At 39.3% G+C, this 15,882-nt stretch overlaps 1 protein-coding gene and 1 long non-coding RNA gene across 3 annotated transcripts in view; both read right to left on the minus strand.

Annotated features, from left to right (window-relative positions):
* Nucleotides 1–202: 202 nt before the first annotated feature.
* Nucleotides 203–3,582, minus strand: LOC115417267 (uncharacterized). The gene is made up of 2 exons (XR_003935100.1): nucleotides 1,720–3,582; nucleotides 203–1,465 (listed from the first exon to the last, which is right to left on the minus strand). It is a non-coding gene; the product is annotated as an uncharacterized LOC115417267 (long non-coding RNA).
* Nucleotides 3,583–4,222: 640 nt separating this feature from the next.
* The window catches only part of fhdc1 (FH2 domain containing 1), a 50,459-nt gene continuing 38,799 nt past the window's right edge, over nucleotides 4,223–15,882 (minus strand). For both annotated transcript variants that reach the window (XM_030130145.1, XM_030130221.1), the window contains exons 7-12: nucleotides 13,586–13,656; nucleotides 12,652–12,759; nucleotides 11,534–11,604; nucleotides 8,965–9,082; nucleotides 8,624–8,788; nucleotides 4,223–7,234 (exon numbers count right to left, since the gene is read on the minus strand). In XM_030130145.1, coding sequence (XP_029986005.1) covers nucleotides 5,081–7,234; nucleotides 8,624–8,788; nucleotides 8,965–9,082; nucleotides 11,534–11,604; nucleotides 12,652–12,759; nucleotides 13,586–13,656 — 2,687 coding nt within the window. In that variant the 3' untranslated portion in view covers nucleotides 4,223–5,080. The remainder of the gene's footprint in view (nucleotides 7,235–8,623; nucleotides 8,789–8,964; nucleotides 9,083–11,533; nucleotides 11,605–12,651; nucleotides 12,760–13,585; nucleotides 13,657–15,882) is intronic.

Consider the following 15,882-nt stretch of genomic DNA (forward strand, 5'->3'; position numbering starts at 1 on the left):
AACACATTGGCATCTTCAGCAGAACTTCAGGGCTCTTTATTCTAAACATCCTAATGATCTTTTTAGGCATTTTTTTAAATATAAGAAAGTAGAAATACTACATTACAGCGCCTTTAAAAAAAATCTTTTTTTTAAACCAATTTCTCCATATCATCAACAGCTTTTGAAATATAATCAGTGCACATATAAAACAAAACTCAACTTTTCAGTTTACACAGCAACATGTGATTTTATTTATCTCTTGGACGTCATCACCCGAAATATAAACTGCAACAGTAACATCACAATTTACAGCCCTGCGGTCTAATGATCAGTTATGACCATTTAACATAGTGATCAGTCTTCTCTGTTTTCATTATGAGATTGTAAAAGACCAAGCAGAGCAGCACAGCACCTATTTGCTTCAGGTGTGAAAACTACAGCGGACAGATTCTCATCACCATCAATCACATTCAAGATGGAAACAGTAACTAGTCATACCTTTCCAGAAAAAGGACATCAGTGGTGAAATTCTGTCAGAACATAAAATGACTTTTAAGGCAAAATAAAAATAAGAAATCACAGATGGGGCATGTTATAATCTTAAAATTCAAATGAACACAGATAAGACATAAGATACTCAAATAATATTAACGTCACATATTATAAACTTCCAGTTGTATGAAAACAAGGCGTTCCAGGAGTTGTAATCTAATAAAGTGTGGGAACAGCATTGACCTTTTTACTATACGGGCCTCTTTGTCCATCACGGTAATTGATGTTTAGACTGTGTTGCTATGGTAACTATGCTATAACAAGGAAGCTGTGGAAGGAGAAATCCAGTGTTTGGACTCCACCATTGGCTCTGCTGCTGTAAACCCGTCCGGTATTATTTAAAGAGCAGCCGTTGAAAGCAGCACCGTTACGGCAGCAGGGGGCATTGTGGGATACACAAAGGAGCCAAAGGACTGAGTGCACTGGAGTCAGACTTGGAACCAGAGCCACTAAAGGACTGCAGTACTTTTGTGGCTGCTTAACTGGTGGAGACAGAAAGTGTAATTTGCAAAGCTTTGTTGTTGTAGCACGGATTAATTTTCTACCTTGGATACAGACGCAAAAGTTTTCCCCATATGGCAAGCTGCTTAAGTATAAATCACTTTTCTATCATAACTGCAAGAACATTTTAGATTTCAGAAATGGTAAAACTAAGAAATTATGTTGATTTGTTGATATGTGTAAAAAAGTTGTAATGATTGAACAAAATTGCAAGTATTAATTGTTGGAGGGATTGACCACCATTCTAAAACATAAGACAATTTAAGTAGTCGAAATGTGATAATGGATATCTATAATATTAACCTTTTTATGTTAAAGCCGTTGAATCTACAGTTGCATTGTTTCTGGTCATAATTTTAATTGTAGATATGATCATGTCAGTTGTTGATATTCATAATGATGGATGTTATTTTAGACACTGAAAATAAAACTATATTGTATCACTGTATTTGGAAATATGAACATATGCAAGAATTTTGGAGAAGAATAATTAACACAATTTCAAGTATTATAGACAAAGAAATCCTAATGTGCGCGGAGATCTGTATTCTAGGTCTCATTCCAGAAACTTATAGGGATTTATTTTCAAGGGAGACCCACACAATATTATCATTTCATGTCAGAAAATATATGTAATGTGTGAAAACCTTAATAAAGATATGTGTTTAAAAAAGAAAATAAAACTAGAGATATCTGAAATTTAAGGTTATAAGTAATGATTGTATTGTAGATTGTTGTATTGTTTTTTTTTCATGTAAGAATTATAGATATAGGACATCTGAAAGCCCAATACATATGTTAAAAGGGCAAACATAACCATATCATTTGTCCTGCCAAGATATGACTGATATCTGCAGGAGTATATGTGGTGTATTAGTTAAAACAGCTTGCCATATTTATATGAAACTTTATCACTGGTGTAAATATTTCATGTTCTGCCCAAAAGGCTGACAGCTGTGTCAGTTGCGTAGGATTCAATAAGTCAAAATTCTGCTTTTAAATCAAAATGTACAGCAATATACCAAATGTTCCTACCTTTCATGTTATGATAATGTGGAAAAGTTAAATTAGTACTTGAACTCTGCTTCAAATACTCACTTCCACTGAGCTGCAAACATATAAAGTTCCTTTTTTTTTTTTTTTTTTAAGATTAAAAGACAAATTTCCACAAGATGTTTAGCTAAATGAAAGTTGAATGTATGCATAATTTCAGTGCTTCCTTGAACTGATCCTCTGTGAAGTTGTAAATGAGGCCACACACACACAGGGACATGTGACTGGGCTTTTTCTGTTTCACCGGTTCATCGACTTCATTTGCATCACAGGGAAGAGGAAGATACCCAAAGCATGCCAACACCCCGGGCAGATCGAATGAAACATGCAGGCTTTGACCTATGGAAAACAACTGTGCTCTCTCATACCTTACCCTTCATTGTAATGCTATGTAAACATATTTATAGTCAGAAAAATACTATGTCTTTACATTATTTACAGAGTGAATCACCAACTAGCTGTTTGTGAAGGAATGTAGGTAAGATTACTACTCTCCTTTACGACAAAGGAGTTTCTACTGGTGATGGATCGGACACATTAAAGAAGCTTTAAGGCAATGCACTGTTGTGAAAGTTGTTGCCATCAAGGCAATGGCACAATGCAGATTGAAAGGCAAGTGGTGTGAAATGGTCAGAAAAGCTGAAAAATGGTCAATTCAGGCATTGACTTTTCATGGTAGAAAAATGAAATCAAAATAAAATATTCAGTTGCACTCAATGCTTTTGTTTCATAGCATTAGCGCTGGTCGTCGATTAGCATAAACATTAGCTACGTGCACATCTACTCCATGATATTATGAAGGAGTTCTATAACATTTACACTACTGACATCTACATATACAAGGTACAGGAAGTACCACAGTTGTTATACATTGGTTTTAAACTACGCAACTTACTGTATATATTGTTGTAATAATAATATACCAGGAATTTGTAAAAAGTGACATTGCAGTTATTTTTAAATCAGCTGATTGGATTTTGTCTACATTTTGATCATGCAGAAACAAACAGATTTTTCTGCTGATAAAAAGGCCACTGCGATCTTTTTGAGGTATTAAGCAACACAAAGGAATTAAAAATAAAGAAAATACAGCTGCACTCTACTAAGGGATGCAATGAAACGAAAAGACACCACAACAGCAGCAAAGGTAAGGTACAACAAATCTTGCAACCCTGAATGAAAAAGACACTGAAACTCAAGTCTCAAATTGTCGGAGCTAATTAGCAGCATTATATAGTGAATAGTGTTTACTTACTGTACATTATCACAGACACGAGCACATACTTTACAAAGACAGCTAAGCAGGCAAAGAGGTTCCTGTGTAACAGCAACTTGCCATTTGTCAGTAAAGGGTCCGTGTGGGTGTTTTTGAAGGTTGGTTGTATGAGGTACTTATCCATAGTGGTACGTGTTTTAGAGAGGTACACAGGAGTATGAATGCTAAGCAATGAACGGCTGTGGACGGATGCAGAGGCAAACACTGTATTATAGTCACTTAAAGGTGGGGTGTGAGAAGTTTTCCTGGAGCATTTTTACTATATTGCTTAAAATCCCCTTCACACCCCAATTACAACCAATTAATTAAATGCTCTAACACAAAAATAAAAAAACTTAGTCACCTGTGGAACGGACAGGATTGAAAAAATACCATCCGATTATTTTGAGCACCCAATCGAAATGATTGAACGGTGATATGTCTATCAAACTCAACTGCCATTTGTCCCTCCCCCCTCTGTGCGTACCCCTCTTCGTGCATGAATCGTGTGTTCTTAGAGGCTTGGAGTACTTGTACAGGAAACAGAGCCAGAGCTTGGCTATATTAGCTATATTAGGATGGAAAGTTCATCAGTAAACTGTTTTGTCACAAACATAAATCACTAGGAAATGTAACATTAGCCAGATAGGTATGAACTGGGGCTGTTCTGGAAGAGCGGGGGTGTTGGAGAAGACTGAATGAGGTATGCATGAGCCAGGTGAACTGTTGCCATACAGCCCTCATGAACCCTGCCAGTACTCTGGAGGCGTGGCTTCGGGGGGATGTCTGAAGAAAGGGGTTTGGACTTTGGAATTGAGTATTTTCAAAGTGTAGCTTGCTCAAACCCTTTTTCTAAGATCTCATACCCCACCTTTAAAAACAAATAGCCCATATAAAAAAAACCTATCAATCTAACGATACACTTACATTTGCACAATATTCACCTCTTTACGTTGTTAGACAGCGAGGAAAGCAGTTTTAAAAAACACTAAAAACACAGCTCTTTTGACAAAACGGCAATTAGACCTCACAGGACACTGCTGTCTGGATCACTTTGATTGTATTATTGAGTAACTTTGGTTTTTAACATGTCACTTTAAGTCCAAACAAACAAAAACCCTAGGAATGAGGGAATTCATATTGCAATAATTATTTTGATCATTATTGCTAAATCAGTCATAAACAAAGCAGCTGAGGCAGCGATAAAACAGCAATTCCAATGTTCTGCGAGGTACAATGACTGTTTTGTGTGGTGGCCTTGAACTAAGCTTCAGTTCTCTCGTAAATCGCTGTGTATGTTTAGAATGATACAGATTTGTTCTACATGAGCCTTTCTAGGTGTTTTTCCTTAGCTTCCATGCCAATACTCCTGTCTGCCTCTTTAAAATGGATCAGGTCTAATGCAGGTCATGCACCAGCTATGGATGAGAAGTTCAGACAACCCAGACTCAAAAATCAGAACTAACCCTTTAAATTATTAACAATCCACCAGGCTCCACCCCTCCTTCTGAAAAAAAAAGGACTTTAGGAAATAATGATTTCTTTCTTGCAACGACAAAACAAAAACACATGAAGGAGTTCATTGCATCTTGCTCTTTGCAATTCATAAACCTGATACAAAGTCAGCTACTAGAGGTACCTTACGAGGTGAGACAGACTGAATGTTTTGCAGATTCCTGTCTTTGCATGATTCGAGAAAAGTCTGCACTCATATTTCTCTGGTCAGTTTCCGCTGTTTCACTTCCAGCTTGGTTTTGTGTTTCTGCTGGTTGTTAACAGGTCTCTTGACAGGCCTGACTTTTCAGAAAAACAACTGGCCTTGCGATTATCTTCTCGTGCTGTAGGGGGAGGTGGAGTCTCACTGCGGTAGGCGCTTCGACTGGACGCCTTCACAGTTTGCACCCGTCGCAGGCTGGTCCCCTGAGGCTGCTCCTCTGTGCTGTGACCTATAGGAGATAACCTGTTCTGCTTCAAGGATGGTTGTCGAGCCACAAGTGAGGGGCTGCGAGAAGGGGTAGAGGGCACAGATGGTGGACCCAGATCCTTTTTGGTCCGGGAAGATGATGCTACAGTGTTTCGAGCGAAGCTGGGGACGTCAATGTTCTTGAGCGCATGAGAGCTGCTGCTGTTCTCAGAAGAGGCCCCGCCCTGGGCCTGAGCCAGGGCCTGAGCCTGGGCCCTCATGGTGGATCGGCACATCTTCTCCTCAGGTGCAGGTTTGGGGATGTTCCTCAGGGGTTTGGCGCTCGGCTTGTGGGTTGAGGCCTTCCTTGGAATAGAATCCCGTGCCCATCTTGAACCTGTGAGGCCACTTCCCCTCTGAGCTTTGGACTCATCAGGAGGCATGCTGGAGTGTCGTGGGGGTCTAGTTGCCTTCTCGCTTCTTCCTCTTGCTGGGGTGCTCTGGTCCCGAAGAGGCCGGCGAGGCTCTGCACTGTCAGGTCTCTCAGTTCTCTTGTTGCTGCCCGTCCTTGTCAACTTGGTAATTGGTACAACTTTCCGCATCCCCTGGTTTTCGCTGCTGGTCAGTGTTCGTACTCCACGACCTCCACTGCCCTTGCTTCCTCTGATCATTTTACTCTTTGCTGGCGCTGTTTTCCTGCTGGTTCTCGGTGTGTTTTTCTCTGCAGCTTGCTTTCCCTCAGCGGTGTCGCAGCTCTCTGTGTCCCATTCATCTGCTGTTATAGACGGAGTCATGGACGCTGCGTCCACAGATTTGGGCGCTGAGAGTTCATTGGTTGAAACAGATTGGTCATTGGGAGATGCAGATTCCAAATTGGAGGACAGAGAGCTTGGGTCTTGTTGGCTCTCTTGATCTTTGCTGCTGTCAGAGCTTCTGAAATGAAGTCCTTCTTTGATTAAAGATGAGCTTTCAGCCTCAGAGTAGTCCAAAGTAACTGAGCAGTCTGTTTCTGTGCAGTCTATGATATAAAACACTGGCTTTTTGTTGGATACAGAGGTATCTAGAGGGAGCGGAGTGTCGCAGGTGGTTGATGAAACTGTGCTGTTGTCTTCTTCTTCTTTTTCTCTTTCACAAGAGGCTCCAGCCTGTGTAGGAGGATCTGTTTTCCCTTCCCTGCTGGCCTTTGAATCTCCCACTTTTTGTAAAACTTGATCAGCTGAACAGTTGTCCAGATTCATGGAAGGTGACTGTCTCTCCTTTTCCAAATCCTCCATATCCTCAAAGTGCATATGATTATTGTTATTGTTTGGACTAGGCAGCTCAAAAGCTTGAGGTCCACGAACTAAAGTATGTTTCTCCAGACTAACATTCATATGGCCGGTAATTGTTGCTTTGGAAAGATGGGCTGTCTTCTGAAAGACACAAAAGGATCGAGGCAGAGTGCTGCCCTCTGACACAGATGAGTATTTATTGTTATTATCGTATGGATCCTCATTATCATTCAACCCAGAAGAAGAAAACCTGGCAAGTGGGCTGATGGGTTCAGTTTCTGTATGTGGAGATGTTACTTGTCTGTCACATCCTAGCTCGCGGTTGTCATTCTGGGCTAAGATCCAGTGGGTTGTCTTGCGCTGAGGGGCTCGGCCTGACCGAGGTAGGCTGTTAAACTTGGAGTAGTCAGTGGGATTCCCGTTGCCTCCTCCGAACAGCTCCAGGTATCCTTGGAGTTCACGGTCTGCAATGCTAGTCATGGTGTGGCGGTGGCGACGGGCGCTGGCAGAACGTCCAAGCGGGCTGTGTGGACTCTGAGACCTCTGCTGGAAGAAGTCCAGGAGGCCCTCTTTGGTGAGCATGTCCACATCATTCTCGCTGCTGCTACGGCCGAATCCTCCGCTCTGATCTGCGGCAGACCACGCACAACGTTTCTCCTCAAGCTCTCTCAAACGACGCTGTCGGGCTGCCTCCTTCATCTCACGGTCCATGTTGTCCTGAGAGGAACAGGAAGATAGGAACATGTTGAGAAGCATGATGTGAATAAAAATAGGGCCAATGGCTCAGCATATCAATGGCACGTTCTATCAACAATCAATAGCAAGCTGAATTAGTGAGGTTGTCAGGTTCTGCTGCTATATTAGAGTCCTGTGGTCTTGATGCAGGAGATCAATCTCCCAATAGAAGTGGGTGGTACTTTCACTGGAGGAGAACTCAACTAATTAAAGGAAAGTCCATATATGACTTCCTATCAGTGCTCAATAGTAACTATACTGATATCTGTAACCTTTTACATGTTGTAAGCCATCAAAATATGGACCATTATAAGTAGTATAATTTTTAATATTTAAAAAAAATTATAAAAAATTCAAGAATCAAAGTTTTTCAAAACTGTGAACAAATATTTTAGACATTGTCTCAAGGAAGCTAAAAAATTTGAAATCAAGACGTTTGAAGCAATTGCTGATGAAGGCAATGAAGACTGACATAACACCTTCACAATAGCTCATGACAAAGATATGCTGCCATACAGAAATGGGTAACGAATTCAAATAAAAAGGTAGCTTGAAACTGAAGTCAATAAGTAAGTGTCTTAAAGTGTAACATTGTTGGTGGCAGTTAGATGACTGTTCCAAGAAATTCTGGCTCAAACTGAACCCCATACCATCATTCCATCAGTCTCAGCAAATAAGATGACATTAACTGATGGCAGTGGATGATGTTTGTCTGCTGTTGGAAAAAATCCCTGTCTGATGACAAGACAGCTCAGCCAATGCCTCCAATTGATGCCACATTCAGTTCAGTTTTAGAGGCGTTAAGTCCAGTTCAATACTTCAACAAGTAGTTTTTAAAGTGTTTTGCCTGAAATGCCAGCGGCCTGTGTTACTGTTTAAATGAGAGTGAGTTCAGAGAAGTTCCTCGATGTAAATGTAATGTAATTAACATTGCAACAACACAAAAACAGACAAAATAAAACCAGTGGCACGTCAGCCCAGAATCTGATGGCTGGTAAAAGCATAATAACTGTTTTCCAGAGGTGAGTCTGGCCTCTGTTGCGTTATTGGGACCCCTTAAGGAGTGTATCAGGCATTTTGTAATTTATTGTTTCATTAATAAAGTTTTGGGATGTGAACTTTTACAGGAAGCATTAGCATTGGTTTTAAGTAAGCACATCAAAATTAAAACTAATTCCTGATGACACTGTTGTTTATGTGACAGTACTTACTTGTGACTCTGCCTCTTACATGTTGAAAAGGTCAACGAACAGTAAAGGATTCATTCAAGCATCACTAAACATTTACTGATGTGTGTCAAATGAAAAGAAAAACCCACATCATTTCTCTGTAGTTTTGCTGCTAAATTCCCTTTTCTAAAGTCACACTGACCTTAACAGCTTTCTTGAACTTGATACAAAAGTCTTGAAAGATGCGGAAGCACTCGTCCAGTTTGAAGGTGTCCTTGTCTTCACAAAAGAAATCGATGAGACTGTTTCCCTCTTTCCGCAGATCCAACCTGCGTCTCTTCAGATCCTGAAGCGTCCGTGCTGAACTCTGAAACGGGCCATTAGACACAAGCACATGTATTATTTTTAAGGTTGTCATTGACTTTTATGGGTGTCATTATGTATAGCAGTTCATTCAGCAGCTCCATAAATGTGTTGTGGCTTGGATCCAACTTGTGTATGTGTGTCTGAAGTATGAAACACATCACATGACACATGCTTCACCTGCAGAAATGGCTCCAGTTGCTGCTGTAGCTCCTGGTCTCCTTGAACCTTTTCCTCCAGAGTTTTGATCCGAACATACAAGGAGGAAAACTCCACTTCGATGTTCTCCACTGAGATCCTACGTGACAACATTTCATCAGATATTTCTGATTGGAAGACATAAAAAAATCACAACTCACACTGTAAATTACTCTTGACCTTTGTCTAACATGAACATTTTCCATATTTTGTTGAAAGGAATGTCAGGCTACCATTAGGAGAAGTTAACCCATAAAGACCCAAACATCCACTGACGACCAGAACCATCCACTGATCTAAAATGTTTAATACCTGTTGATCCACTAATACTATCAATACATGTAAATAACTGGTGTAAAATGCAGTTTGTCATCTTTTCGTGGTCATCAGATATGACCCATTTGGACATTCAGAGGCTCTGTAGTTACCGTGGAAACATCGTCATCTTCTACAACATTGATTCACCAGTAAAACCCATGGAGTTTGATCAATGACAGTGTATAGACACTTGATTTATGTTCAGTTATTGATATCTTTGCTGAAAAGAGTCACTTTTCTTCAGTTTTCTCTGTTTCTGATACAATAACCCTCGACTTTAACCTGAGCTTTTTATGAAAATCTACATGATTAGTAAATTCAATGTGGGAAAATACCTGATTTTCAGTGAAAAAAAATGCAAAACTCTGAGGATAATATTATAATAAATGGTGATAAATCACTTAAGAAATGTTAAAATATAGAGAAAAATTCATTTGAGAACTATCACAAAAGTAGAGCTGGGTCTTTATGGGTAAAGAAAGAGCCACTGTACGCCCTGCATTCACATATCCTGAAGGAGGAGGCAGTAATCCTGGCTCTGTGGTGAAGGAGGACACCAAACTGAGATGACCTTGTGAAGCTGACAGAGGCAACAACGCATCACTGCAGTCTCAGCTGGACTCTCAATGTGCCACTCCTAAATCTGCCTGAGCAAAGGCTGTTTCTGCTCAATTCAGCAATATATAAAGAAGAAACAATGGTTGGTCTCTCCTCATATCTAAAAAATTGCACGACAGATTCTGAAAATACATTTTAAATATCATAAAAAGTGCAATAGAGTCTTAGGACTGCATTTGAGAGCTAGAATGTACTGATGAAAAGAAGAAATACGTACACACTGAGGACAGACCTATTCCCTATCTCAACTGTTACCTGTTTTTTTTTAACATTCACTAGGTCACCAGCAACCAGATTAAGGTTAGGGTTACATATGAGCCATGTCTGAACCCAATAGAAACTTCAGGAGCTGAAAGATGAAGCCAGTCTGGAGGTTTGACCCCTGAAGGACCCACTTCTCAGGTCAATCCATGTAGACCCCCATGTCAAACTGCCCAACTTTACTGCTGAAATTAACATGTTTACAGCCCAGTATAATAATAATAATAATGATAATAAACGAACATCCCCATGTTTGACAAATCCCCTGTATATCTCAGAAGTTATGCATAATCAAGTGCAATTATTAATTAATTAATTATTAATTAAGGGAAATTCCAAAAGTCCAACATGGCAGGTACATACAGACCTGTCAATCAAAACCTGACACAGCAGACATCAAAGCTCCTTCTCGCCCTGGAATCTAATTACCAGAAGACGGATCATTTCACTTCACTCATTACTTATTAGTAGGTCCAAATAAAATGGATGGGACCCGAATGAGTCCAGAAAAAAAAAGATTAATCTACAGAGAATTTGAATGTAAGTCTATGGGTGGAGTCACACCTGGAAAGTCCTTTGGTCCGATTATTTGATTCGGATTGAATGCAGACTTTATTTTTGTCTTTTGGGTCAGATTGCATCCTCATTGCACTCTTTGCTAGTATACCAAACTCTGTAAACAGAAGAACGCATGTGACGAACTGCACTGGCACTGGATAGAAAAGTCAGGGCGGGGTGAATCAGAGACGGCGTGTGTTGATGAAAACAAACATGGAAGTCCTGCGGAATATGCATTCTATTTTTAGACACCAATTTATGAAAATAATGTTAACTGTCAACAAGAGCTCATTCGGAGCCAGTTTGTCAATGTTTTATGTGTCATTCGGCATCGGCGAAGGCATGCTGCTCATGGCTATGGTGGCTCGTCAAGCACAAAAAGGCTCATGGTTCCTTGGTTTGTTTCAGCTCGAGGCCAGTTATATTCACACCAGAAGTGAACTGGCCCTGAGTTTGTATAGAAATGGACTGAGACCACTTGAAAGAGGTCCTCTTGTTTGGTTTGAATCAGAGTTCACATGTTTGTATTCACACAGTTTTAAATGGACCAAACAAAGTAGGTGTGAATACACCCTATGGGCGCCCCAGTGGTCATCAGTGGTATTACAACGTTAACATACTTCCACACTGGCTTCATTTTGTGCTGAGCTCCTTACCCCTTGATTATAACCCTAAGTGTGCATTACATAAAAGGATGGATGTTAAAAGGTTAAACTTGACATCTTTAAATATTGTCATTGTACAAAATAACAGGCGGTACTTGTGAATTCACTTTATGAAGTGGTGAGCGGTTTACCTAGCTGCACTCTGGACATCCTGCAGTTTCTCTGGAAACTTGAGCAGCTTCTCGTCTTTTTTCTTTGCCTCCTGTGTGTACAGAGAAATCGATAAGTGGCATCAGTGCAGTGTTAAGGACTGCTCTTTGTCGGCTTATGTAATGCTTGGCTGCTGCTCTTGGCTGTTGTTTGTTTCCTGTCACCATCTGCTGTCCACGTACAAACCTGCACTGTTAGCTTTGTTTTCTTTCGCTGTGAAAATATGTATAAAACTACTACGTTGTCTGTGATTGCCATATTAAAAACATGTGGTCCAAGTTCAGTGTAATTTCACAAACATTTTTTAAACAGAGAAGATGAAATGATGAAATGAAATGATGAGGGTAATTTGATTGGTGATAAAAATTTTGGTTCATTTTCCAGCAGAAATGCTATTATTTGGCAGGTTGCAGCTTTTGGCTTCTTTCATTTGTCCTAATTAATTTGTCCTAAGGTTAAGGTTAACTCATTTTATTATCCCCCTAGGGAAATGCAGTCTATGCACTTTACCACACACACACACACACACACACACAGTACCTAGAATTAGCATTAGCATTAGCATTAGTACATAGCACACATTAGGACTCTAGATCTTCATCAGGGTCAGAATTAACCTATATATACCTGGATCTATGACTCTAAGTTTGAGGAGGCAGTCTAATCAATAAGTAACATGAGAAAAGTGACAGTTTTTAGTTTTGGTTAAATGTTGAATAAAAATAAGTAGAATAGTACTCTTCTTCTCTGTTTTCTACAATTATTTGAGGTTTTGTAAAAAGATGATAATGCAGTAATAGTAGTTATTAGCATTACTCTTAAATAAAAGCATAAAAATATGTATGAAATGCCTCCAAATTCACAAGACTTGTAAGAGTAAAAGCGTAAATCCAGACTTCAGACTACAATATCAGCTGTCCTAGGATTATACAGGCAGTAATTAATGGATGGAGAAATAAACAGACCTCACACAAACACATGAACACAATAATAATGAGAATGAGAGACAAACATACCAGCTGGATGCACAATTATGGATCCTTATGTACACAACACTCTGTGACTGTTTTGTTTTTATTTTAGTGCAGTTTTTACTGACCATGGCAACAAAGTGCAGCAGGTTCATCCCTGGTTTGTTTGCTTTGGTGTCAGCCAATGAGAGGAGAGACGACAGCTTGAAGCCCACGGCATTACCTGCGTATCCACCCTGAGGACCAAACACACACAAATGAGCAGATCTCACATCTCAAAACTGCTGACGCTGTAGCCTCAGATTTACCTGCATATGGTGATAACATGTTTCATATCATACAGAGGTGGAAAAAAGCTTTTGTTCACCCCATGCATTTGTGATGTACTGTTTAAGAATCACTCTTAAGTCATGGAACTCTGCCAAGTAATGTTCCGTTCTCCAAACCCACATGCTCTGTTCCATTGAGGTCAAAACTGTATATTTCAGCAGATAATGAAACACATCCAGGACATGACATGTTGAAACTGACAAGAATTTAGTTTGGTTATTTTGTCTTGTTGTCAGTCTGGACTCATCAGACCACATGACCTTCATCCACTGAAACACAAACTAACAGCTGTTTAAGAAATGAGAAGCTACTCACTGCATCAGGGTTAAAGGGTTAAACAACTTGTTGCATATGAAACATATTAACCACTGTACTAATTATTCGATGGAAAGATATGAACTATTTGTGTAGTTACACCAGTTTTACTCAAATTGTGGGGTGCGGCCCCTGGGGTGTATGCACGGCAGAACTGATGCCTTAGCTTTTTTACTGCCATACCGAAAGCGCTGGGCTTCACAGTGACTACAGTGGGAGATGAGAAGAGACCAGTGTGTGTGCTATGTCTGAAAACTCTGGCAGCAAACAGAATGAAGCCCAATAAGTTACAGCGGCACTTAGAGACGATAAGCCGCTTGAGTATTTTGAAAGAAAACTTGACAGCTCTTAACAGAAAACAATTGAGAACCACCGAGTTACACCCAGGTGGGGACAAAAGACATGAATGTGACTTACAGCGTTCATGATGTTTCCAGCCTGCAGAACCAGGTGTAGAATGGCATGAAGCTCCTCACAGCTCATTAACTCTGTACAATGAGAGTTGCCACAGCATCATATTATACACTTTTTATAAAATTACTGTCAGCAATAACAATTGTTGTCCATTTCCTACTTAAAGCTGCATTCGGACCCGTTTTCCTTCTAGTACTGACATTAAAAGCATATGTTAAATACTGCAGGTAGTTTGAATTGAATGCTCTACTGTCCTTAAACTGTCCCATGCAACATTTAACTGATGGCCCTGCAATGCAGTGAAAAGGTCACAGTGCAGTACAAGAGCATTTTAGAAATCCAATAAAGCACAGAGAGCCATAATGTGACTCAGCTAAAATGACACTTGGCTCAAAAAAGTGTAAAAAAAAAAAAAACCTGTTTAATATTCCTCACAAGTTCTCAGCCATTTTATAATCTACAGAAATAGCTCAAAAGATGCAGCTACTGTATTTACAGTGTGTGTTTTGTGTGTTCTATTTCACTGTAAATTATACAGTCAGCAGCACATGACTTTTTCAGCCACTATAGCAGCACAGCTTTATAGATCATAACATCAGTCCAGTATGCCTCATATCAGATCAAGGTTAACTGCAAAACTATTGACTTCATTCACAATGAGTAATTAATAAAAATACGGTTGAAATCATGACACGGTGCAACATCTAAATCACAGCAGCTGCAATAGTTTGATGGAGGAACAATGTGCCACAGTGTATGATTATGAAAGAAATTGCAGATCAATAGATGTGAATCATGCTCTGCAGACATGAGGGAATGTGCTAGTATGTGCAGACCCCAGTGAAAATCCTATTATCATTTTTATCCCACCCCCCTGAAGGAGAGGCACGGGGTTTTGCTTTTGGTTTGGTTTGTTTGTTTCTTTGTTTGTTAACACTCTAGCAGCGAAACTATTGGTTGAATTCATGCCAAATTGGGTTTATAGATTGCCAGTGACCCAGAATAGATCTGATTACAAAGCCCTGATGAAGACCAGAGGTCGCAACGCATTGGCTGTATTTCAGCAGACTGTCATGAACTAATAAAGGCATTTTATTTTTACACAAATCCTACAATGTGCCTTGGGAATATTTTTTGAAATCTAGCATGCTAATGCGGATTTTTTTTTACTCTAAATAGCCAGACACACCACAAGTTTCCAAAGAGCACCTGCGGATAATTACCAAGAAGACCCAGCAGCACTTCCACTCTGTTGGATTAGAGATCTGATTACATTTTGAAAACAGTAGGTCAAAGTTCAAATTTTTTAATGAATTTTTTACATCTTTTTTTTCTCCGATTTACTTATAATGGGCGAAATTTCAAATGTCTATAAAAACATCAATTTTGTTTCAATTTAAGTAAGTAAGTAAGTAAGTAAATTTTATTTATAGAGCACTTTTCACAGACAGAGTCACAAAGTGCTTTATCAATTCAAATCAGAATCAAATTAAGTTTGCAGAGACCCAACAGAATCCTTCAGGAGCATTTACTGCACACTTGGCACACAGACGCAATTTATATTATATATTTGATATGTTGACATCACCACACACATAAACACACATAAACATGATGACATCAGCTGGATTGATGATGGGTTTGTTGTGCCTGGAACCACAAAATGCAAAAGAAATTACCATTCCTACTAAAATATCAAAATAGTCACCATCATTTTTTACATACTGCTCAGCGTTATGCTTTTCTAAGATGCAAAAGATACAAAAAGTGTAAAGAAGATACTGTTGAATATGAATCTAGTATTTAGCTCCTATTAGACTATATTTAGTGGATATTTTAGAGCAGTGGTTTCTAAACTTCAAACAACTGCACAGTTAAACCTAGACCTTGAACTGTGAATTTGTGCAAAAAAACAACAACAAAATAAACCCCTCTCCTGATCATTATTACTGCTGTCTCCAGAACATATCATAAGCTTAAGCTGAATAAATAATACACTCATTAAGGAGGTGGAAGAAGTGTTACTTAATTATCTTAGATTAAATTATCATGGGAAAAACACACACACAGCATCGTGACTAAAACAGGAAACAGTTTGTTATTAACAGAGATTCAAAATACGCTGCACAACAGACTGTTATACAAGTACACAAGCCTTGGTTTTGTCTTTAGGGTGTTTAAATTCAACAGTTCAGTATAATATAAGGAAACTGAAAATGTTTGGAATAAAGAAGCTTTTGTTGCTCTTTCTTGTGGCTTCAAAAATTATGCCGTTAAAATATGACGGTGTGACTATGGCA

This window comes from Sphaeramia orbicularis, chromosome 1 (assembly GCF_902148855.1).
Source record: "Sphaeramia orbicularis chromosome 1, fSphaOr1.1, whole genome shotgun sequence".
NCBI lineage: Eukaryota > Metazoa > Chordata > Actinopteri > Kurtiformes > Apogonidae > Sphaeramia > Sphaeramia orbicularis.